At 45.0% G+C, this 23,180-nt stretch overlaps 3 protein-coding genes across 3 annotated transcripts; 1 reads left to right on the top strand and 2 right to left on the bottom strand.

Annotated features, from left to right (window-relative positions):
* Window positions 1–190: 190 nt before the first annotated feature.
* On the bottom strand, window positions 191–5,875 carry Lsm2 (LSM2 homolog, U6 small nuclear RNA and mRNA degradation associated). The gene is made up of 5 exons (XM_027921921.2): window positions 5,643–5,875; window positions 4,989–5,056; window positions 941–971; window positions 766–825; window positions 191–668 (listed from the first exon to the last, which is right to left on the bottom strand). The coding sequence occupies exons 1-5, from the start codon at window positions 5,643–5,645 to the stop codon at window positions 543–545; spliced, it is 288 nt and encodes a 95-aa protein (XP_027777722.1). The 5' UTR covers window positions 5,646–5,875; the 3' UTR covers window positions 191–542.
* A 905-nt stretch (window positions 5,876–6,780) lies between these two features.
* LOC114080340 (heat shock 70 kDa protein 1-like) lies at window positions 6,781–12,823 on the bottom strand. Its single transcript, XM_027921911.2, has 2 exons — window positions 12,742–12,823; window positions 6,781–9,152 (listed from the first exon to the last, which is right to left on the bottom strand). Exon 2 carries the CDS (start codon window positions 9,137–9,139, stop codon window positions 7,214–7,216), a length of 1,926 nt encoding a protein of 641 aa, XP_027777712.2. The 5' UTR covers window positions 9,140–9,152; window positions 12,742–12,823; the 3' UTR covers window positions 6,781–7,213.
* Window positions 12,824–14,013: 1,190 nt separating this feature from the next.
* LOC114084050 (heat shock 70 kDa protein 1) lies at window positions 14,014–16,803 on the top strand. The gene has a single exon (XM_027925248.2). It carries the CDS (start codon window positions 14,181–14,183, stop codon window positions 16,104–16,106), a length of 1,926 nt encoding a protein of 641 aa, XP_027781049.2. The 5' UTR covers window positions 14,014–14,180; the 3' UTR covers window positions 16,107–16,803.
* Window positions 16,804–23,180: the final 6,377 nt, after the last annotated feature.

Below are 23,180 nucleotides of genomic sequence, written 5' to 3'. Positions count from 1 at the left end.
AAAAAAAGAAAGGGAAAACATGTAGGTAGGGGCACGTTCAGGAGACATGGTGTAGTCTGGCTGAAGAAGTTGTGTTGGTTTCTTGGCTGGGGGAATGGAGAGTACCAGGGCTTGGATAAATTCAACATCTTTCCTACCGGCCGCGCCTCCACCCCCAGCTTCCTGCCCAAAACACACCACAGAACCAGAATTCAAATTTGCATCATAAATTTTATTCCCGATGCGGGACAGATTTTTTCCATCCCCAAAATGAATCACAGGCTGCCCTGGTGAGAGTTAAGAAATTCTCCCACTATCCCCAGGGAATGAATGGAAAGACAAGTGCTGGGGACAGGAAAGGCTTTGCAGTTCCCCAACCTATTTATCTTTCCCTTCTCAACAGAGGATAGCTGCTCTTTGCTATTATTCCTCTCATCGTCTAAATCCCTTTAGGAAAAAAAAAAGCCATCACTTAAAAAAAAAACAAAACACCTCAAGTATTGGGGAGACATAAGGTTATGGGGTAACCAATAGAAAAGGCAGAGGAAAAGGAACAGTGGCAATCACTGCTTCTGCTGCAGGGCTTCCTTCCTTGCTGCATCCTGTAGCAACTGTGTATCCACTTCGTCTGCTGGCAACTGCACATAACGGACCACTGAGCCCCGGATGAAGCAGTTCTTCACTGATAACTAAACAAAGACACGTAAAAACACCCTTAAAAATTCCTCTAAACACCCAAGGACCTTTGCTTTGGAGGTGTTTCCTCTTTTCCAACCCCAAACTCACCATGTGAGGATATTTCTCAGGGTCTGTAACACTGATGTCAGTTAGTTTGATGTTGAGATACTAAGAAAGGAAGATGAACATCATTATTAACCCTAGGAGACAAGTTGTAAGTACCCAACCCTTAGTTTTTCCTCTCACTTCCCAAGAACAAATTCTGAGCCTTGCTATTTCTCACCTGATCCACAGAATGGAGGGTTCCACAGATGCTGTCAAGGACAAAGAGGGAAAGAACTAAATTAATTTATACTGAAGTCAACATAGAGGTAATTTCAGAGATAGCATGACAACATCACTAAGGTCAAGGCCTTAAGCCAGAAAAGGCAGAACAAAAAGGGCATTCCTAAGCCCTGGTATGGTAAAGATAGAGCTGCCAGAATGATTTATTTTAGACCTCACATCTTCTTTCCCTAAACCAACCCATTCTTTGTATGTGTGCGGTGCTGGGATTGAACCCATGGACTTGTACATGCAAGGCAAGCACTCTACCAATTGAGCTATATCCCCAGCCCCCCAACCCATTCTTAATAGCTACCATTAAACAGTAATTATGGGATAGAACTATATTTAATAATCTTTACAGCTATCTTTCCTAGATAGCTATCACCATCCAGGGACTCAGATATGTAACTTGCCCAAGTTTAGTACAAACAAACAGACATTAGTCCAAGTCTGTCTGATACCCAGAACCATCAGCTAGGGTCCCCCTGTATGTCCTGCCAGTACTGGGGACTGAGCCCAGAGTCATTTTGCCATCGAACTATACATTCTCAGCCCTTTTAAAGAGACAGGCTCTCACTAAGTTGCCCAGGATGACTTGCTACCCTCCTATCAGAGAAAGCTGGAATTACAGGTATGTACCACTCTGCCCAGCCCATCAGCTGTTTTTAAACATATATTGCCCTAGAGCCTTTCTTTTCATTTTAGAAAGGCAATTAAAGAGCAGTTATTCTTAGGAAAAAATTATTTAACACACCACACACACACTTTGTAGGTGTTTCCTCTTCTTTAACCAACACAGCGCTGGGAATAAAACACACAGCCTTGAGCATGTTAGGCAAGCACTCACCAAGCCACATCCCCAGCCCATATTTTTTGTGTTGGAATCTGAGCCTCATATGTAGTAAAGGTATTATTATTGATGATGCAGGCACAAGCCATGACCTTTCCCTTCTCCAATCCTCAAGCCCCCTGAAAGGTTAATGAGGAATGTTATCAAAACATCAATATTGGGGCTGGGGTTGTAGCTCAATGGCAGAGTGCTTGCCTAGCATGTGTGAGGCACTGAGTTCAATTCTCAGCACCACATATAAATAAATAAAATAAAGGTCATTGACTATAAAAATATTAAAAAAAAAAAATCAGTACTGGGCTGGAGGGGATGTAGCTCAGTGGGAGAGCACTGAGCCTAACATTTGCAAAGCCCTGAGTTCAATCCCTAGTACCACAAAAAAAAAAAAAAAAAAAAAAAAAAAGCAGTGCCATACACATTACCTACCTCCCAACTTCCCAACTTCTTTTATACCTATCAATGACTTCATCGATATTTAAGTCTTACAACTTCAAATCTTATTAGTCTCACTTCTTTACGTCCCATGAATCCCTATTTTTATGCTGACTTGAACAGTTTTTTAATTCCATTTCTAGTTTGACTTCTACAAACCAAGGTCTTATTACTTTGCAATTCAAACCAGGTCAGCCTTCCACCTGGCCACCCTGACCATAACTGTACTACATGTCATCACAAGATTTTAAGTGTCTTAGAATTGTGATTCTGAAACACTCATGTGTATTTAAGGTTTCATGAGCCTGAAACAAAAGAGAAAACACAGGATGAAGTAGTTGAAAGTACATATGGTAAGCTACAGGTTGTCAATAATTTTTCTAAGAATAACTGCTCTTTAATTGTCCTTCCTAATTTTTCTGGTATTAAAAAATAAAAACTTAAGCAAAGTGACTGTAACACATGGCAGATTTTTAGCCGGGTATGGTGGTGCTTGCCTGCATCCAGGCTACCTGAGAGGCTGAGGCAGGAGAATCACAAATCCAAGTCTAGCCATGGTAACTTAGCAAGACCCCATCTCAAAACTGGAAAAAAAAAAATTTTTTTTTTTTTCATGATGTTGAGGATTGAACCAAGGCAAGGGCTCTACCACCAAGTTATATTCCCAGCTCTCAAAATAATTTGTTTTAGGGCTGGGGATATAGCTCAGTTGGTAGAGTACCTCCTCACATGCATAAGGCCCTGGGTTCAATATCCAGCACCAAAAATAAATAAATAAAGTGTTGCAGCCAAACACAATGGCACTCACCTATAATCCCAGTGACCTGAGAGGCCAGAGGGAAGAGGATCCCAAGTTCAAGGCAGTCTCAGCCACTCAAAGAGACCCTGTCTCAAAATTTTAAAAATACTACAAAAGAAAAGGGCTGAGGGTGCAATGGTAATGAAACCCTGGGTTCAATCCCCAGTTTTCCAATCAAAAAAAGTGCCAGGGATGGAGCTCAGTAGTAGAGCATTTGCCTAGCATGCACAAGGAAGGCCTTGGGTTTAATCAACAATAAGGGAGAAAAAATAGATATAATTGGATTTTGGTATTGGTTGTGTCACTCACTAGTTTTGTATACTTCAAAGTTTCTTAGCATATCTAAACTTGTTTCTTTATGAGTAAAACAGCAACAATGGTGTATGCACAGGGGTGTTGTGAGATTAAATGAATTAATGAACGTCAAGTATTCAGAGCAGTCCTTAGTGGACAGGAGGTCTTCAAATTTTAGCTATTTTTCTTTAAGCACTTGTATACCTGGCCTAAGCTAGGCATTAGGTACACAGGGGTGAGCTTAAACATGGTCCTGGCCCTGTAAGAACAGGCTATAAACAGAATACATACTTCTATGAAATCAAAATCTGAGTCACATCCACTAAGAAAATACTCTGTGCTAGAGGGTTCTAATGTGACTAGAATAACCAGGAAAAATCTTTCCAAAGACACAGTATTTAATCCATATCCTGAAAGATAATCAGGAGATAATAATATAAGAGGGTAGGGGATGAAAAAGCAGTATATAGACAAAAGGAACTGTGTTGATCTCTGATTATCAATTATATTTTCTTTAACATAAGGGTGATCATGCCACATGCAAGTGCTTTCCTTATAATTTCATTCTTCTTTTTATTTATTTATTTATTTTTGGTTACCAGGGATTAAACCCAGGGACACTTAACCTCTGAGTCACATCCCCAGCCCTTTTAATATTTTGAGACAGGGCCTCGATAAATTGCTGAGGCTGGCTTTGAACTTGCAATCCTCCTGCCTCAACCTTAATTGTGTCTGGCCTTCTCATCTCATTCTTAAGGTATATGATATGGAAATACCACAATTTAACTAACTCCCTTTGTTCCCCTTTCTTTGTGTTACTGGGGTATTGAACCCAGGATCCCACAAGTGCTAGTCAAGAGCTTTCCACTGAGCTACATCCTCAGCCCTTTATTTTAGAGACTGGGTCTTATTAAGTTGTCAAGACATATTTATACATTATTTATGTAACTGATTCTCAGATTTCTGGAAGTTGAAACAAAAGAGTATTTAAGTTAATAATAAGGAAAAAAAAAAAAAGCCTGTTGCTTTTGGGAAAAAATGTAGAGACCTCAGAGACCTCCATTCTCTGACCTGTCTCACACTTTTTATTTATTTATTTGTTTTGGTAGTTGCAGATGGACAGAATGTCTTTGTTTAATTGGTTTATTTTTATGTGGTGCTAAGGATTGAACCCAGTACCTCACACATGCTAGGGAAGGGCTCTGTCACTGAGCTACAGCCCCAACCCTGTTTCACATCTTTAATAAGAACTAGATATTTCTTTATATTTTCCAATACATCATACAACTCCCCAGCTATTTTTTTTTTTTTTTGGTCTCATGGATTGAACTCAAGGGCACTCAACACTGAGCCACATCCCCAGCCGTATTTTGTATTTTGGTTAGATACAGGATTTCACTGAGTTGCCTAGCGCCTCCTGTTTTGTGAGGCTGGCTTTGAACTAGCGATCCTCCTGCCTCAGCCTCCTGAGCAGCTGGGATTACATTCCCCAGCTAGTCTTTAAGCTTAAGACACAAGTCATTCATTTCTTCGACATCTCTCCCATCTTGCCCAGCCCTCATATTTTCATGTATGTTCCACACCCGAAGCACACCCACCCTCCACAGATTCGTTGAAACAGGTACCTACCTCAGATCATTCTTGAGTTCCACGACCACATCCTTGCCCACAAGGGACTTGAAAAAGGAGTAGAAGAGCTATTGGGCAAGAGGGGCAAAACCATCACATTGGAAGGGACATGATAGGGAGGAGTGTCCCCTGCCAGTATTTTCAAATACTGGTATTAGTGGCCCCATTGCATCTTTGGCAGTTTTCAAAAATTCAAATACTCGGTTGAAAGGGGTGAGTGGCTGGATCCCAAATAATTCTACACACCTCAATGAGTCCCGTATCTAAAGCCCCAGACACACTGCTCTGAATCCTTCGGTTCTCGGGCCCGCTCAGCCTGTTCTGAGGTCCCTACCCACTCCTTTCGGTAAACTGCAAAAGGTATACCACTGGCACGGTCCCGAAGTTTTATCTCCGGCGGGAAAGTGCTCCTTGAGGTTGTCCCCACCAACTTTCGCTGGGATTCGTTGGGATTTTTCTCTCATAGGAAAAAAACCCATTTGCTCCCAGTAGTCTCCTCCGAGAACTTGAGGCGCACGAACTAAGGATGGAGGGAAAAGCTCCGGGGCCTAATTCCAGCCCAGAGGAACAAATACTGAAGTCCCATCCCGCGCCCAACTGTCCTAAACACCCGCGCCCCCCGCCGGCGCTCCCTTGTGACGTCACGGTACCCACCATGGTGCTGGCGCCGCGCGCTGCCGGCGGTACCGAGAAGGAAAGCGCCGGGTGCCGCGGGCCGGAGGCCGGGCCAGAACCAGAGCGCGAGTCCGCGCGTGGGGCGGGGCGGATTCACGCAGGCGCAAGGGAAGCGCTGCGAAAGCTTGGAGTAGACCAAGAGAGCGCGGGGCTCTCGTGGCTCGGAGGGGAGAGGGTAAGGTACAGCCCAGCCGGACTGGAAGCCAGGAAAGAGGCGGGGCTTCCTGTCTTCCTACTTCCTCCCAGGGCGAGTCAGCACCTACTGCGCAGGCGCAGGCAAAGCGGCCGCCGGGGGTTAGGAATGTTTGGCTGCTGTCTTCCAAGGTTTTTTTTTCCCTGTCACTTTTGCGGGAAACAGCGTTATTTGCGCAAACCCTAAACACACTTTCTATTGAGAACTGTTAGGATGTTTTTAAAAATTCATCGCTTTGTGCTAAGTGAAATTTAAAATGATTCCCCCAAGATCAGGGGAGTCTTTTTATCAAAAGTTCCCAGTAAATAGATTTCTCCTAGCCTTAATTACTGTTTTTTTTTTTAATTCTTTTGTTCTTTTTGTTTGTTTTAGGTGCTGGGGATTGAATCCAGGGCCATAGGTGTGCTAAGCTTGTGCTCTACACTGGCTTACACCCCTAGCCTCACTCTCCATATTTATATACTTTTGCCAAGGGCTGTTCTATAAAGGATTAGAATTAAACAGACTGTGGCTCCAGGTGGCAATAACCCACTGTAATGTTTCACTTCCAGACACAAATGCAATTAAATATGTAATATGATAGCTGAAAATATTTTTTCATGGAATAAGACTATAAATTTTCCATTTCTCATCTTGCATAAATGTAAATTTGTCAGGAGTTTGTTGAAATCGTTTCTGCATGTAAAGGACATAATGGATTCTGTGAGTTGAGCCCAGCCACAAATACTGGATCTCCTGGACCCCACCTATAATGAATGGGGACATCAAACAGGGTTTGCACCCTCACCCCCAGCTGAATCCTAAAACTGCATGTAACTGGTTATGAGAAGTAACCATAGTAAACAACTGCTCCATTTAGGCTAAAGGTACCTGAAGATTTAAAAATATTTTTTGTTTGAAACAATGAGCTCATGAAAATCCAAATACTTTGCCCTTACCAGTTTAATCGTTCACAGTGAGCTCACAATCAGAGAACATATATTCTCTATGAACTCTCCTGTTCTTTACTTTTCAAGTTACACTCATAGCCTAAAGATACCAGAAGTAATTTCCTTTAGGAACAAATTTACTGACAATCATCCACACAGGAAAGAGAAAGCTGGGGTGGCTGGAAATAAATAACAGATAATCAAATCCATCAAATGGTTCAAAGAGGGGCCAAGTTTTCCTAATAGTCCATTTCAGAGTTACAGACAAGATGGAGTATGAAAAGATGATGAATGAGACGCCTCCATTAGAATCCCAAAGTAATGTTAACTTAGGTTCAGTTCCAGTCAAGAATCATAATTGGTGTTTGAAAATGAAGAGAATAAAATTCACCTATAGGCACCCTAGAGCCCTCCCGTTCCAGAAAAGATTAATCTACTTCTTCAATGGTAGGGCCAGTGGCAGGCCTTCCAGGTGTATATCCTGTTCCACAGGTAGGCCCAGTGCATCCTCCCTGGTAGAGCTTTGTGATGATGGGGTTACACACCTGCTCCAATTCCTTTCTCTTATGATCATACTCATCTTTCTCAGCGAGTTGATTTGCCTCCAACCAGGAAAGGACTTCATTGCATTTACTCAAAATTTTCTTTTTATCAGATTCACTAATCTTGTCCTTCAAACCTTCATCACTCACAGCACTCTTCATGTTAAAAGCATAGGATTCTAGAGCATTTTTGGCAGCAATTTTCTCCCTCTGCATCTCATCTTCAGCTTTATATTTCTCTGCATCCAAAACCATGCGCTCGATCTCCTCCTTGCTCAGGCGGCCCTTGTCATTGGTGATGGTGATCTTATTGGCCTTGCCCGTGCTCTTGTCCATGGCTGTGACATTAAGAATTCCATTGGCATCAATGTCAAAGGTCACCTCAATCTGAGGAACTCCCCTGGGTGCAGGAGGTATTCCAGTCAGGTCAAAGCGCCCCAGTAGGTTGTTGTCACGTGTCATAGCCCGTTCACCCTCATATACCTGGATCAGCACCCCAGGTTGGTTATCTGAATATGTGGTGAAGATCTGTGTCTGCTTAGTGGGGATGGTGGAATTACGCTTAATCAGCACAGTCATCACACCCCCAGCTGTCTCTAACCCTAGAGACAGAGGGGCCACGTCCAACAAAAGCAGATCCTGTACCTTTTCAGATTTGTCACCCATCAAAATGGCTGCCTGTACTGCAGCCCCATAGGCTACTGCCTCATCAGGATTGATGCTCTTGTTGAGATCACGTCCATTAAAATAGTCCTGAAGCAGTTTCTGCACCTTAGGGATGCGAGTGGAGCCCCCTACTAAAACAATGTCATGGATTTTAGCCTTATCCATCTTGGCATCTCGAAGAGCTTTTTCCACAGGTTCCAGGGTACCCCTAAACAGGTCTGCACACAGCTCTTCAAACCGGGCTCTGGTGATAGATGTGTAGAAGTCAATGCCTTCATAAAGTGAATCAATTTCCAGATTGGCTTGGGTGCTGGATGATAGGGTCCTCTTGGCTCGCTCACAGGCGGTACGCAAACGCCTCACCGCTCGCTTGTTCTGGCTGATATCTTTCTTGTGTTTCCTTTTGAACTCCTCTACAAAGTGGTTCACAAGCCTGTTGTCGAAGTCCTCTCCACCTAGGTGGGTGTCCCCAGCTGTAGCCTTTACTTCAAAAATCCCATCATCTATGGTCAGGATGGACACATCAAATGTGCCTCCACCCAAATCAAAGATGAGTACATGTCGCTCTCCCTGACCTGCCTTATCTAAGCCATACGCAATGGCAGCAGCTGTGGGTTCATTGATGATTCTTAGCACATTGAGTCCTGCAATCACACCTGCATCCTTGGTGGCCTGGCGTTGAGAGTCATTGAAATAGGCCGGTACAGTGATCACAGCATTGGTGATCAGGTGGCCTAAAAAAGCCTCTGCAGTTTCCTTCATCTTAGTCAATACCATTGAAGAAATTTCTTCAGGGTAGAAAGCTTTTTTCTCCCCTTTATAGGACACCAGCACCTTGGGCTTGCCTCCTTCATTGATCACTTGAAAAGGCCAAAGTTTCATATCTGACTGCACAACAGGATCATTAAATTTCCTGCCAATCAGACGTTTGGCATCAAAGACAGTGTTCTGAGGATTCATGGCTACCTGGTTTTTGGCTGCATCCCCAATAAGCCGTTCTGTATCCGTGAAGGCCACATAGCTGGGGGTGGTGCGGTTGCCCTGGTCATTGGCAATGATCTCCACCTTGCCATGCTGGAACACCCCTACACAAGAATAGGTGGTACCCAAGTCGATGCCTATGGCTGTTCCCTTAGCAGCAGCCATGGGTTTCCGAGGCCTGTGGAAGAGAATGAGATACTGTTTTGGCAGAGTTCTATTTATTTATTTAGAGTAACAAATGATCATTCAGTTTTCTAAAAAAAACACAACTATGAGAATAAACCTAGCCAAGACTCATGAGCCCTTGAAATACAGGTAGAAGCCCTGACACAGCCTGCAAAATGTTTTTCTTCATAACACACATTTCTAGGGTTTCATGTTTTGTCACTTCTTACAGGGGAAAGAAAACCAACTAAAGGGCCAGGTTTGTGGCTCAGTGGTAGAGTGCTTGCTCCTAGCATGTGTGAGGCACTAGGTTCAATCCCTGGTACCATATAAATAAATAAATAAATAAATAAATAAATGTATTATGTCCATCTACAATTAAGAAAAAATATTTTTAAAAAAGAAAGAAAAACCAATTAGAAACTGCTGGGCATGGTGGCACACATCTCTAGTCCAGCTGAGACAGGAGGACTACAAGTTCAAGACTAGCTTCAGTAATTTCGTGAGACCCTGTCTCAAAAAAATAAAAAGGAGTCGGGTGTTGTGGTGCATGCCTGTAATCCCCACAGCTCAGCTCTGGAGGCTGAGGCAGGAAGATCAAAAGTTCAAAGCAAAAGCAAGGCACTAAGTAATTCAGTAAGACCCTGTCTCTAACTAAAATATAAAATAGGGCTGGAGATGTGGCTCAGTGGCTGAGTGTACCTGAGTTCAATCCCTGGTACCCAAAAATATAAAATAAAAAGGACTAGGGATATGACTCAGTGGTTAAATGTCTATAGGTTTAATCCCCAGTACCAAAACAACAATAAAAAACTAGTCAACTGGCAAAACAACACAGGGACATGCACAGTTAACCACCTTCCTACTGCCAAATTTGCTCCCTATTCAATCTGAACACTGTCCATCAGACAAGGTTGCAGTCTTGAAATCAGTGATGATCTTGGCCTATATTCATTTTGAAGCTATATCCTATGTTAACAGGAATCCATTTTATCATCATCAATTAAATGTAGCTTTCAAAAGGTGTCAGGCATATTCTTAGGAATCATCCTGCCATGGTCCTCGCTTTCAGGTTCTGAATGGGATGCTGGCACAGCTTCTTTTTCTGAACCATGGGGAACCCATGAATTGTTCCTTCTATCTGTGGCCTGAAGATACAGTTTAATTTTGGATCCATCACCTGAGAAACAGTCTTCTCAATTCTTGCTTCTAACATCCCTAAATGAACCACATTCTGCTTCAGGCAATTTCAAAACTGGTTCATTGTAGGATTCCAGTCCTGCCTATCCAGTTGTGTTGACACTAAATTATACACTTTATGCTTCAGTTTTTTTTTTTAAGTATTTTTAGTTGTAGATGGACACAATATATTGGTGCAGAGAATCAAACTCAGTGCCTCACACATGCTAGGCAAGCACTCTACCACTGAGCCACAACCCCAGCCCTATGCCTCAGGTTTTTGTTAAGATAATTTAGAGTCCTATCAGGTAATTCTGGGGAAACTGTTGATAAGACCCCGGTTCTTGGAGGGCTGGGCATTGTGGCACATGCCTGTAATCCCAGTGGCTCAGGAGGCTGAGGCAGGAGTTCAAATCAGATTGAAAGTTCAGAGCCAGCCTCAGCAACCTCAACCCAGTGAGACCCTGTCTCTAAATAAAATGCAAACCAGGGCTGCGGATGTAGCTCAGTGGTGGAGTACCCCTGATTCCTGATTTCAATCCCCAGTACCAAAAAAAAAAGAAGAAGAAGAAGATCCCAGTTCTTGGGCTGCTACATGAGGACAGCCATGAAACCCAACTGGGTCACCAGTAAGCAGTGAGGCCAGGCTGGTTCATGTAACCCCCATACCTGAAGGTGGCCCTCACTGTTGCTGAAGGCTGGAGAGGGGTCTGCCCTGCTTCCCTCAACCATGGGTATATGATTTCTTCTCCAAATGAGGGCCCAGTTTGTGCAGAAGTGGCAGAGGACACAGAAGCAGGTGGCAGTGGTGATAGTGGTGAGAGAGTGTGGAGGTGGAAGTTTCTGAGGCAGAGTGGTGTATTTTTTAATTTTGGGGGTAAAATATACATAAAACATAACATCTTTTTTTTTTCCTGGTACCAGGGATTGAACCCGGGGCACTTAACCACAGCCTTTTTTTATATTTTATTTAGAGAAAGGGTTTTGCTGAGCTGCTTAGGGCATTGCTAAGTTGCTGAGGCTGGCTTTGAACTCGAGATCCTCCTTCCTCAGCCTCCCTATCTGCTGGGATTACAGATGTTTGCCACTGTGCCTGGCTCATCTTCACAATTTTTAAGGGTAGCATTCACTAGTAAGGTTTTTTTTTGGTACTGAGGGATTGAATTCAAGGGCATATGACCACTGAGCCACATCCTCAGCCCTATTTTGTATTTTATTTAGAAACAGGGTTCTCACTGAGTTACTTAGTGCCTCACCTTTGCTGAGGCTGGCTTTGGTCCTGCTTAGCCTCCAGAGCCCAGCCACTGGGATTACAGGCATGTGTTCACTAGTAAGTGTAATCACAGTGGTGTCCAACCAATCTTCAGAACTCTATAATCTTGCAAAACTGAAACTCTACACTCATTAAACAGCTTCCTTTCCACACCAGACCCCACCCCACCCCCTTCTAACAATCCCTATTCTTCTGTCTGTATGAATTTTGGCTACTTTTAATACTTCCTAAGTGGAATTATACAGTATTTATCCTTTAGTGGTTTGGCTTGTTTAATTTTGCAGGTCATCCTAATCTGTTATGTGCTACATTTCAAAATTTCCTTCTTTTCTAAGGCTGAATAATATCTATTAGGTGCATGTACCATCTTTTATTTACCCATGCGTTGTTACATACATGGATACTTACATTGCTTACACCTTTCAATTATTGTGAATAACACTGTTATGAAAGTAGGTATACAAATATATTGATGTCTTGTTTTCAAGATAAAAGAGCTTATTGGACATGGTAGCAAAAAAGTAGCTGAGAAGCTACTCAAAAGAGCTGAGAGGGAAGTGGGTGTATATTCTCAGTTTTTCACAGGATCTGATTCAATTGTCTTTTTCCTGTGTCTGAGATCATTTTATTGGGATCACACCTGTCTCCTGTTCTCCTATTAATTAATGTGCTGGAGTCAGCACATTAACCACCATTCTTGGAATTTACTACTTTCCTTGCTCTATTAGAAATTCATGGAGAGTGATTTGGAACACCCTGAAGATGGCTGCTTGGAACCCAATAAAGCCTTTATAAGATTTCTCCAGAGAAGCGAGGGAGCTCCAGGCAGTTTCTTTATCCTTCTCTCGAAATATAACCCCTGTTTTCTGGAGCCAATAGCATAACCAGAAAGGGCTTAGGGTCTTACTTCCATCTCTGCCACCCTCCACCCCGCCCCACTCTCTAGAGTACATCCAAACCTTTTTCTACCAGCTCTCGCCGATCCGTTACTCTAGCGTTCCTGAAGAGATCCTCTTTCCCTTGTATGACAACGCCCCCACGCCTCAGTCTTACTTAAACCAACTGAGAGACTTTCCAACACTTTGTCAAACAAGGATCCACTGGCCTTACACGTCCCTACCACATTCCAACCAGAGCCCTCCAGGATAACCTGCTGTCTCGCCGCCTACGCTCCAGTTTGGAAATGTCCGGATGTGGAGTCCCTCCAAGTGGGAGCTCCCTTAATATGCAACTTGATCAGCCGGCGTCCCCCCACCCCCCACCCCGCCCTGCCCTGTAACTTTGAGCCAGCTCGGTGCAATTACCCAGATTCCTAAACTAGCCCGTGAGGTCAGAGGCAGCATCGCCATTGTAACGCTACTGGAAAGGGCTACGTCATCAGACACGCCCTCCAAACCTGGCTGTGTCAACATACAAGTCCCCACCAACAACTCATCTCCACCGCCTAAACTCTTCAGATTGCGACAGCCAAGAAGTCCATACAATCAGTCAACAGTTCTACAACGACAAGGCTAAAGCTGATCTTCCCCCTCAAAGGAGGGCAGCTGCGGGCAAGAGGAAGGCACAGCTGATCCAACTGATGGGGACCTTAATTCTAACACTGCTTGTTTACACAATTGCTTTTCTTTTCAAAACCTAAACCTTCCCGCCCAACTCGAGGATATTTCATTATGTAGTTAAAAAGTTATGTAAAAAGTAAAAGCTCGGGGGCTGGGGTTGTGGCTCAGAGGTAGAGGGCTTGCCTACCATGCGTAAGGTACCAGATTCGAACCTCATCACCACATAAAATAAGACAGATATTGTGTCCACCTATAACTAAAAAATAAATGTTTTTTTTTAAAGGTAAAAGCTCTATTACAGCATTTCCTTTCCATTTTAAAGCCAAGATGGGAACACGGACCCGGGAGGACAAACATTCCTCAAGCAGCACAAGCGATATGGCCCAATCAGTCCTTTCGGTCCACCATTAACCCCCCCCCCCCCCTTAAACCTCCGCGAATTTCTGTGTCCCGCTGACAGGCTTTATTCCTTCCTTAAACACTCAGAACTCGTCTGATTCCCACCAGCAACTCACAGCCCTACAACCCAAGCCTAAAGCTGGCCCTTGCGGTCATTTCACACTAAGGGGTTGGCCGCCAGCAAAGCCATGGAAACAGAGGCGACAACAACCTCCCTCCTCCCTGCGCACTCGCCCTCCCCTCCAGTGAACCCCAGAAGGGTCTGGAGAGTTCTGGGGAGGGGCGGCACCCTCGCCTCTGATTGGTCCTGGGAGGACAGGGGCAGAACGCCAGGAGAAACCCCTGGAACATTCCGGTCCGGACAGCCTCATCTGGCACAGCGATTGGCCGAGGAGGGAGCAGGCGGGGCTCCATGGCGACGTATAAAGCCCCAGCGGGCGGCAGGCTGAGCAACGGTGAGCCTCAGCAGCAGCAGCTGGCATAGGCGGCTTTTCAGCGTTCCGTGAGCGCACACCCGAGCGGTCGGCTTTCGACTTTCATCCAGGACCGAGGACCGAGCTTTTCTTCGCGGGTCGCGTCCCCCCACCGCAGCCAGAAGCTCAGCTTAGATCCCAGAGAGCGGAGCACCGACATGGCCAAAGCCACGGCGATCGGCATCGACCTGGGCACCACCTACTCTTGCGTGGGGGTGTTCCAGCACGGCAAGGTGGAGATCATCGCCAACGACCAGGGCAACCGCACTACCCCCAGCTACGTGGCCTTCACGGACACCGAGCGGCTCATCGGCGATGCGGCCAAGAACCAGGTGGCGCTGAACCCGCAGAACACGGTGTTCGACGCGAAGCGGCTGATCGGCCGCAAGTTCGGCGACCCGGTGGTGCAGTCGGACATGAAGCACTGGCCCTTCCAGGTGATCAACGACGGCGACAAGCCCAAGGTGCAGGTGAGCTACAAGGGCGAGAGCAAAGCGTTCTACCCGGAGGAGATCTCTTCCATGGTGCTGACCAAGATGAAGGAGATCGCCGAGGCGTACCTGGGCTACCCGGTGACCAACGCGGTGATCACCGTGCCGGCCTACTTCAACGACTCGCAGCGCCAGGCCACCAAGGACGCGGGCGTGATCGCCGGGCTCAACGTGCTGAGGATCATCAACGAGCCCACGGCGGCCGCCATCGCCTACGGCCTGGACCGCACCGGCAAGGGGGAGCGCAACGTGCTCATCTTTGACCTGGGAGGAGGCACCTTCGACGTGTCCATCCTGACGATCGACGACGGCATCTTCGAAGTGAAGGCCACTGCCGGCGACACGCACCTGGGCGGGGAGGACTTCGACAACCGGCTGGTGAACCACTTCGTGGAGGAGTTCAAGAGGAAACACAAGAAGGACATCAGCCAGAACAAGCGAGCTGTGAGGCGGCTGCGCACCGCCTGCGAGAGGGCCAAGAGGACCCTGTCGTCCAGCACGCAGGCCAGCCTGGAGATCGACTCCCTATTCGAGGGCATCGACTTCTACACGTCCATCACCAGGGCGAGGTTCGAGGAGCTGTGCTCCGACCTGTTCCGTGGCACCCTGGAGCCAGTGGAGAAGGCCCTGCGGGACGCCAAGCTGGACAAGGCGCAGATCCACGACCTGGTGCTGGTGGGCGGCTCCACCCGCATCCCCAAGGTGCAGAAGCTGCTGCAAGACTTCTTCAACGGTCGCGACCTCAACAAGAGCATCAACCCTGATGAGGCGGTGGCCTATGGGGCGGCGGTGCAGGCCGCCATCCTGATGGGGGACAAGTCAGAGAACGTGCAGGACCTGCTGCTGCTGGACGTGGCGCCCCTGTCGCTGGGGCTGGAGACGGCCGGGGGCGTGATGACCGCCCTGATCAAGCGCAACTCCACCATCCCCACCAAGCAGACGCAGATCTTCACCACGTACTCGGACAACCAGCCCGGGGTGCTGATCCAGGTGTACGAGGGCGAGCGGGCCATGACGCGAGACAACAACCTGTTGGGGCGCTTCGAGCTGAGCGGCATCCCCCCTGCCCCCAGGGGCGTGCCCCAGATCGAGGTGACCTTTGACATCGACGCCAACGGCATCCTGAACGTCACGGCCACCGACAAGAGCACGGGCAAGGCCAACAAGATCACCATCACCAATGACAAGGGCCGCCTGAGCAAGGAGGAGATCGAGCGCATGGTGCAGGAGGCAGAGAAGTACAAGGCCGAGGACGAGGTGCAGCGCGAGAGGGTGTCTGCCAAGAACGCCCTGGAGTCCTATGCCTTCAACATGAAGAGCGCCGTGGAGGACGAGGGGCTCAAGGGCAAGATCAGCGAGGCCGACAAGAAGAAGGTGCTGGACAAGTGCCAGGAGGTCCTTTCCTGGCTGGACGCCAACACCCTGGCCGAGAAGGATGAGTTTGAGCACAAGAGGAAGGAGCTGGAGCAGGTGTGTAACCCCATCATCAGTGGACTGTACCAGGGTGCGGGTGGCTCCGGGGCTGGAGGCTTTGGAGCTCAGGCCCCCAAAGGGGGCTCTGGGTCTGGCCCCACCATCGAGGAGGTGGATTAGAGGTCTTTCTTTCTTCCCTCCCTCCATGTTTTTCCTGTCGTTGAGACCCACTGTTGGGACTCCAGGGCTTTGCTGTTTGCCCTCTGTTATTATCCAACTTCAGTTTTCTGCTGCTGACTTTTTTCTAAAGTGACTGTTGTATCTGGAAGGTAACTATAGCTGAATGTCATTATATTTTTGTGGTGTAAGCCATGTGTTCTTTAGGTTTAATGTAAGTTAGCTCTGTGAGGATGTCTTTCCTCTTCTCCTTGTTTTCCAACATAAATCAACACTCTTATCCCATGTATGATTGTTTGTGTTTGCAAGAAGACAAAGGCTCATTTTGTTTTTCAAATGATGAAAAATTAAAATCGCCAGTAGAACTGCCAGGTTTTGGCTGGCCTTGGAATTGTTCTCTTTGGGCCTCTTGTCCCCAAGGGATTTCTGTCTGGCTCCTCCATTCAGGAGGAAGGTTAAAGACCCTTCCTTCCATAGGCCATGTTTGTATTGTAGATGGTTGAGTATCAAGACTTTACTTTTTCTTGTATCTTTTATTGTTTGCAAACTTTATATTTTGTTGAACTTGATGTTTCTCTGCTTTTTAAATATAGAGATGAATTTATATTGTCACTTTGTCCATTTTCTTTTTTATGTACTCATACTGAACTCAAACCAATTTTTTATTGGTTACTTAAAAATAAATAAACACATAATTTTACTAGTGTCTGTCTTCCTTTTTTATTTTTTGAGGTCAGAAGGTATATGCATATGTTGTTTCTTACAGTTCTATAATTATGGCAACAGAAATCGGGGTATGTGAACTGCAAACGTAAGAATTCACAGTAGGTGAGGGTACAAGCTCTGGCTCCTGAATTAAATGCTCAAGTGCCTTAACTACCCTCATCCCTGGCTGTCATCTTTTTTTTTTTTTTTTTTTTTTTTGTAAGATTTTTTATTAGTCTCAAAGTTCATAAGTTAATAGCTGCTTTAGTGGATGAATGAGTTGTTGGAGTACTCTACAACACTATTCTTGGTGAAGTCAAGAAATATTAAGTTACTGGATACAGTAGCACACACCTGTAATTTCAGTAGCATGGGAGGTTAAAGCAGGAGGACCTCAAGTTCAAAGCCAGCATCAGCAATTTAACAAGGCCCTAAGCAACTTAGCAAATACCTGCCTCAAAACATAAAAAAGAGCTGGGGATGTGGTTCAGTGGTTAAGCACCCCTGGGTTCAATCCCAAGTTACAAAAAAAAAAAAAGAAAGAAAAGAAAAGAAGATAGAAAAGAAAAAAAAATTCTCTTTTAAAGAGATTTTTAAATAATAAGAAAATCTTATGTATCTAACCACATACCTTTCCATTTAGTATGATTTTCTTTTGATCTGAAGGACATACGTTATGAATTCTTTCACCCTCATTATAAATTCTTTCACCTTGAAATAGCTTCATTTGTGAAAGATACTTTTGCTGGGAAAGAATTCTAAATTTACAGCATTTTCCTTTCAGTCCTTCAAACACGTTGCGGCTGTCATCTTTTAAAGTGGGATTTTTGATGCTTTGGTCTATAGTTATTTTTGAATGGATGCCAAAATAGTTGTCATTTAACTACCCCAGATAGCACATTAGGGAGATGTCACCTGAGAACATGTGCTCAGTAGCAGAAAGACCTCAACATTTGAGTGCTGTAATGTAGTGCAGACACTACACTGGGACCTGGGGCCTTTTGTGTGTTACTTTATTCTCACTTTACCACACTTCCTTAGGTATTGCTGACATTCACAGGTGGACTTGTGGGGAGACTAATAAGTTACTAACAACTATAGTTGCTTAAATGGAAAGGAAAAAAAAATCATGGGTTCGGCAAAGATGTTCAACCTGGTTTCTAATTCAGAAGTTTTTGCCATACCATTGCAAGTCCACCACCAGATTTTGTTTATGCATGTCTAGTTTGAGCTTCTATTTCTACCTTAGGTTTTTTTTTTTTTTTTTTTTTTTTTGTACTGGGGATTAAACTTCAGGGGTAGTGCCACATCCCCAACCCTTTTTTGAATTTCATTTAGAGACAGGGTCTCACTGAGTTGCTTAGATCTTTGCTAAATTGCTGAGGCTGGCTTTGAATTCACAGTCTCTGCCTCTGAGCTGCTAGGATTATAGGAGTGCACCACCAAGCTCGGCACTACCCTAGTTTTACAGTCAGTTACTCAAACTTTTATCTTTACTCTGTATACTCCTAAACAATTATGCCAACTATACAATAGGAATGATGATAAACTGTTAGTACTTATTAATTTAGAAAAATGTGGGGTGGGGCTTGGGTTGTGGCTTAGTGGTAGAGTGCTCACTTAGCACATGTGAGGCACTGGGTTTGATCCTTAGCACCACATAAAAATGAAATAAAGATATTGTGTCCACCTATAAAAAATTATATAATATATATATTATATAAATGTGGTGGAGGGGGGTGACTTGAAGTCCTAGATACAAACTACCCCTCCCTCCTGCCCTTTTTTTTTTCTTTTGAAATGCTTCATGTCCTTGCTGCTAACATCTTAGAATTAACAGCCTCGAGTTTTCTTTTTGGAAAACACCTGCCATAATCCCCAAGGATTGGGTAGTGATGCTCTTTAAAAATACTTCAGGATGACCTGGTTGGCCAGGCCTGGTGGTGCATCCTGTAATCACAGCAACCCCAGAAGCTGAGGCAGGAGGATTGCAAGTTCAAAACCAGCCTCAGCAAAGGTGAGATGCTAAGCAATTCAATGAGACTCTATCTCTAAATAAAATACAAAATAGGGCTGGGGATGTGGCTCAGTGGTTGAGTGCCCCTGAGTTTAATCCCCAGTACCAAAAAATAAAAAGAGCTAGTATATAACCTAGCATGTTCAGGGCCCTGGGTTCAATCCCCAGTACCACAAACAAAACAAGAGGCTGTAGAGCTGGGCATGGTAGGATACACATATTATCACTGCTATTGGGAGGCTGAGGCAAAAGAATCACTAAACCCAGGAGTTTGAGGCCAGTCTGGATGACTTAGTGAGATCTTGCCTCAAAAATAATCAGTTCTAGGAGTGATGAAAATATTTTGGAACTAAGTCCTGGTACATAGCTCAGTGATAGAACATACGCTTAGCATGGGTAAGGTCCTGGGTTTCATCCCCAGCACCACATGAAAATATATGTATTTTGGAATGCAGAACACTGTGAAGGAACTAAGTATCACTGAATTTCACACTTCAAAATGGTTGCTCAACATTTTTTTCAAATACTTATTTTTTAGTTGTAAATACCTTTATTTATTTTTATGTGGTGCTAAGGATCAAACCCAGGGCCCTGAATATGCTAGGTGAGCATTCTACCCGTGAGCCACAACACCAGCCCCTCAAAAAAATTTTTAAAGTAGCCAGGCTTGGTGGCACATGCCTGTAAACCTGGCTCAGTGGCTCAGTTCCAGAGGCTGAGACAGGAGAATTGCGAGTTCAAAGCCAGCCTCAGCAAAGATGAGGGGCTAAGCAACTCAGTAAGATCATGTCTCTAATAAAATACAAAATCTGGGGGGGGGGGCTGGGGATGTGGTTCAAGTGGTAGCGCGCTAAAAATAAAATAAAGATGTTGTGTCCACCAAAAACTAAAATATTAAAAAAAATTCTCTCTCTCTCTTAAAAAAATTAAATAAAATTAAAAAATACACAAAATAGGGCTGGAGATGTGGCTCAGTGGTTGAGTGCCCCTGAGTTCAATCCCCAGTACAAAAATAAAATAAATCAAAATGGTTAATTTTAAATAAGTGAATTATTTATGGTACTGGTGATCAAACCTTATACATGCCAGGCAAGCACTCTACCACTGAGCTATATCACAACGTGTTAGTAAATTTTTTATTCTTTTTTTGGTACTGACTCAGGGGTTCTTTACCACCAAGCTACATTGCCAGCCCTTTACACCCCTTTTTTTGGTACCAGAGATTGAACCCAGGGGTGTTTAACCACTGAACCACTTTTCAGCCCTTTTTTAAAAACTTTTTATTTTGAGACAGGGTCTCATTAAATTGCTTAGGGCCTTGCTAAATTGCTGCAGCTGGTCTCAAACTTAAAATCCTCCTGAGTTGCTGGTTTTACAGATGTGTGCCGCCACACCTGGCCCATTTTTAAAATTTTGAAATAGGGTTTCACTAAATTGCTTAGGGCCTTGGTAAGTTACTGAGGTAAGCCTCAAATTTCCAATCCTCCTGCCTTGCTGGGATTATGGGCATGAGCCACTGTGCCCAGCCTATTAGTGAATGTATCAACAAAAGATAATTCAAAAATTAAATTGAGCTGGAAAAATGGCACACACCTATAATTGCAGATACTGGGGAAGCTGAGGCAGAAGCATCTGAAGTTTCAGGCCAGTCTGGGCAATTTAGCAAGAGTCTGTCTCAATATAAAAAAGGGCTGAGGGTGTAACTCAGTGGTAGGGTGCTTGCCTACTAGCATGTGCCACACCCTGTATGGAATCTCCAGTAGTGTAAAACTATTGGTATTACATAAAAGCATTTTGTGAGCTGATGTGTACCTCAAAGCCCATTAAACCTTTTACTAAATAGTGGCTTTAAAGAAAATCCAGTATTGTGAAAATGGCTTATGCAGGAAGACCTTGCACTGTAAATGGAGAAGGAATCTTTCAGAGATGCTTAGGTTTCCAGCCAGCCAATAGAGACATTTAAACCTCATGATAGCTGAACTGTATAGCAAAATGTAAATCAATATTCATGGAAATATGGATTTATTATAGGACAGTCTTTCCCCCCTAGACCTGGAGTAGCATTTATGATCATTATCTCTAGACAAGGGGTCCTCTAAACACCATTATCCCTATATTGAGGAAAGGGTGAGCAGGATGGGGGGACGGATGGGGGAAGGACCTACCTATTAATCCCAGTTTGATAAGAGAAATCTTCAGAAACAACATTAATGGAGAAAATAAGTGCTTCCAATGGCCAAATCAATCAAGGTTATTGGCAGATGCTTAATTAAAACAATAAGTTATTGCCTGCCTGCATACTCTAGCAACAAATACTTTGAAATGTTCACTTTATAACCTCAAGGAAATCAGGCTGGAAGAATTGCAGAATTAATAAAGAGAATGAAGTACTATAGATGGAAGAAGTGATATTTGGGGCATCAAAGGTACTTTGATGTAGGAGAGGTTTATCAGGAAAAATAACTGTAGGTGTGGAAAGAATTTTCAAAATCAGTACCTGGGCTGGGGATATAGCTCAGTTGGCAGGGTGCTTGCCCTGCATGCACAAGGCCCTGGGTTTGATCCCCAGCACCACAAATTAAATAAAATAAAAATATTGCTATTAAAATCAAGTATCCTCCCTGATTATAATCACGTCCTGCTTTCCTATGGGCCTCAGAAAACACCCAGGCATTTGAACCCAGGATATGCTTTACTGGCAACATACATTTGCTGTTATTCCTGGTCTTAGAACCAAGGTTCTGACACCCTCCAAAGATGAAGAAAGGATACCAAAGAAAACAATCATTTTTTACAAATGTGGAAAAAAGTGGGCAGGTACAGGGTTTTTAATAAAAGAGGAGATGGAGTTATTTAAAGTTATTTAAGGCTAGAAACCAGTATTGCCGATTTTAAGGGAGCGAGCGAGTCTTACGTAGGAATAAGAAAGTAACTCTCCACATCAGTCCACCAGTCTGAAAGAGCAAGCCCACCAAACCTTCTCCCTTTCCTTGCACTTGGTATTTAAATGGATGTTAAGGGGTGGCAGCCGGGGGATTCAGGACGCAGAGGCAAGCCCGCCCCTTAACGGCCAGATCAAGTTCTGCCAGAGAGGGCTAGGGAGGGATGGAGCCGGGGAACAGCGTGAGGCAGTCCAGGAGCCCGGACACCGGGAAACACTCCCGAGAGTCTTCGATCCCCTGGGGAGGCGGTGAGGTGGCGGCACAAGCAGCCCACAGATCCCATCCTCGCCGCTACGGTTGGTCGCCGGTCCTCGCCCACACCTATACAAGCTTTAACGGTGGGGACATTGTTTTCTCGCCTCTGGCCGCCTAATTCATCTGGTTGAGTAAAAGTTACGAAAGTTTCCCAAATTTCCGCCTGATAAATTAGTGGTCGCAGCCACTCGGGTGGCAGAGGGACTAAGGATGGCTCTAGCCTGGGAGTTCCGAGCCAACCTGGGCAACTCAGCGAGACTTCGTCTCAAAACAAACAAAAAGTTCTCTAGTAGTATGAGAAAAACTCTTTAAGGTCTCTCCTTAACCCTGGTTGGGGTGGGGACGGGGACGGGGACTCGAAAATTGCAGGCACTGGCCAGGAGGCCCAGCGACCCTCATGACCCCGGCGACCGCCCTGCCCGCTCCTCCCGTTGTTTTCTCGGGACGTCAGGCGTGGGCGCCTTTTGCCCTAGCTCTGACTATGCTCAGACCTGTCTCCAGTTTTCTGATCTCAAAGCGGGGACCGCCCTGTTGTTATTCTTAGGAACACTCCTCAACAAACAAACTGCTCCCTACCCCTCAACCCCGCCCTAGAACATCAAGCTTAGTCAGAACTCTACATTTAATATCCAGAAGATTCCGAGAACTATGTGCCAGGCTTGGCATGGCAATAAGGCTCCCCCCTCCTTTTCACTATTTCTGACTAAGCAGTCAGTTCTAGAGAAACAGGGAGGAGGGGCTGGAAGAAGCTGGAAGGTCTGGAAGCTGATGGTGTGGGGAATGGCCCAAAAAGGCATAGGGCCGGCAGGAGGGGAGTTTCAGGCTGGTCACATACCCACGGTGTCCCTAATGCTCACACAGGCCTGCCATCTACTCATTTTTTGGTTCTGTGTCCATTTGTTTCCTCTTTTGGGAAAACAAAAAGATCAGATTATACTCCTGTATAAGAAGGAGTACAATTACCATCTGGGTGAATAGATCAAGATATTGACCTGCTTTGATCTTTTGTGCCCATTTTTTGAAAATGAAAAGGTTTAACTGAATGGCTTGTGACTAAAGATCTTGAGGGAGGGGCGCGGGTGCAAGGAAGCATGCCTGTAATCCCAGCTGCTCCCGAGGCTAAGGCAGGAGGATTGTGAGTTCAAAGCCAGCTTCAGA

This window comes from Marmota flaviventris, chromosome 6 (genome assembly GCF_047511675.1).
Source record: "Marmota flaviventris isolate mMarFla1 chromosome 6, mMarFla1.hap1, whole genome shotgun sequence".
Taxonomy (NCBI): domain Eukaryota; kingdom Metazoa; phylum Chordata; class Mammalia; order Rodentia; family Sciuridae; genus Marmota; species Marmota flaviventris.
This window is presented reverse-complemented; position numbering and strand designations above follow the sequence as displayed.

Bases quoted from the DNA above. Each gene is read 5' to 3' on its own strand.
- LOC114080340 (XM_027921911.2), bottom strand. From the start codon at position 9,139: ATGGCTGCTGCTAAGGGAACAGCCATAGGCATCGACTTGGGTACCACC.
- LOC114084050 (XM_027925248.2), top strand. From the start codon at position 14,181: ATGGCCAAAGCCACGGCGATCGGCATCGACCTGGGCACCACCTACTCT.
- Lsm2 (XM_027921921.2), bottom strand. The intron at 972-4,988 runs GTAGGTACCTGT...TGTCCTTGACAG, and splicing joins GAACTCAAGAATGATCTGAG to CATCTGTGGAACCCTCCATT. The intron at 669-765 runs GTGAGTTTGGGG...GTCTTTGTTTAG, and splicing joins CTGAGAAATATCCTCACATG to TTATCAGTGAAGAACTGCTT.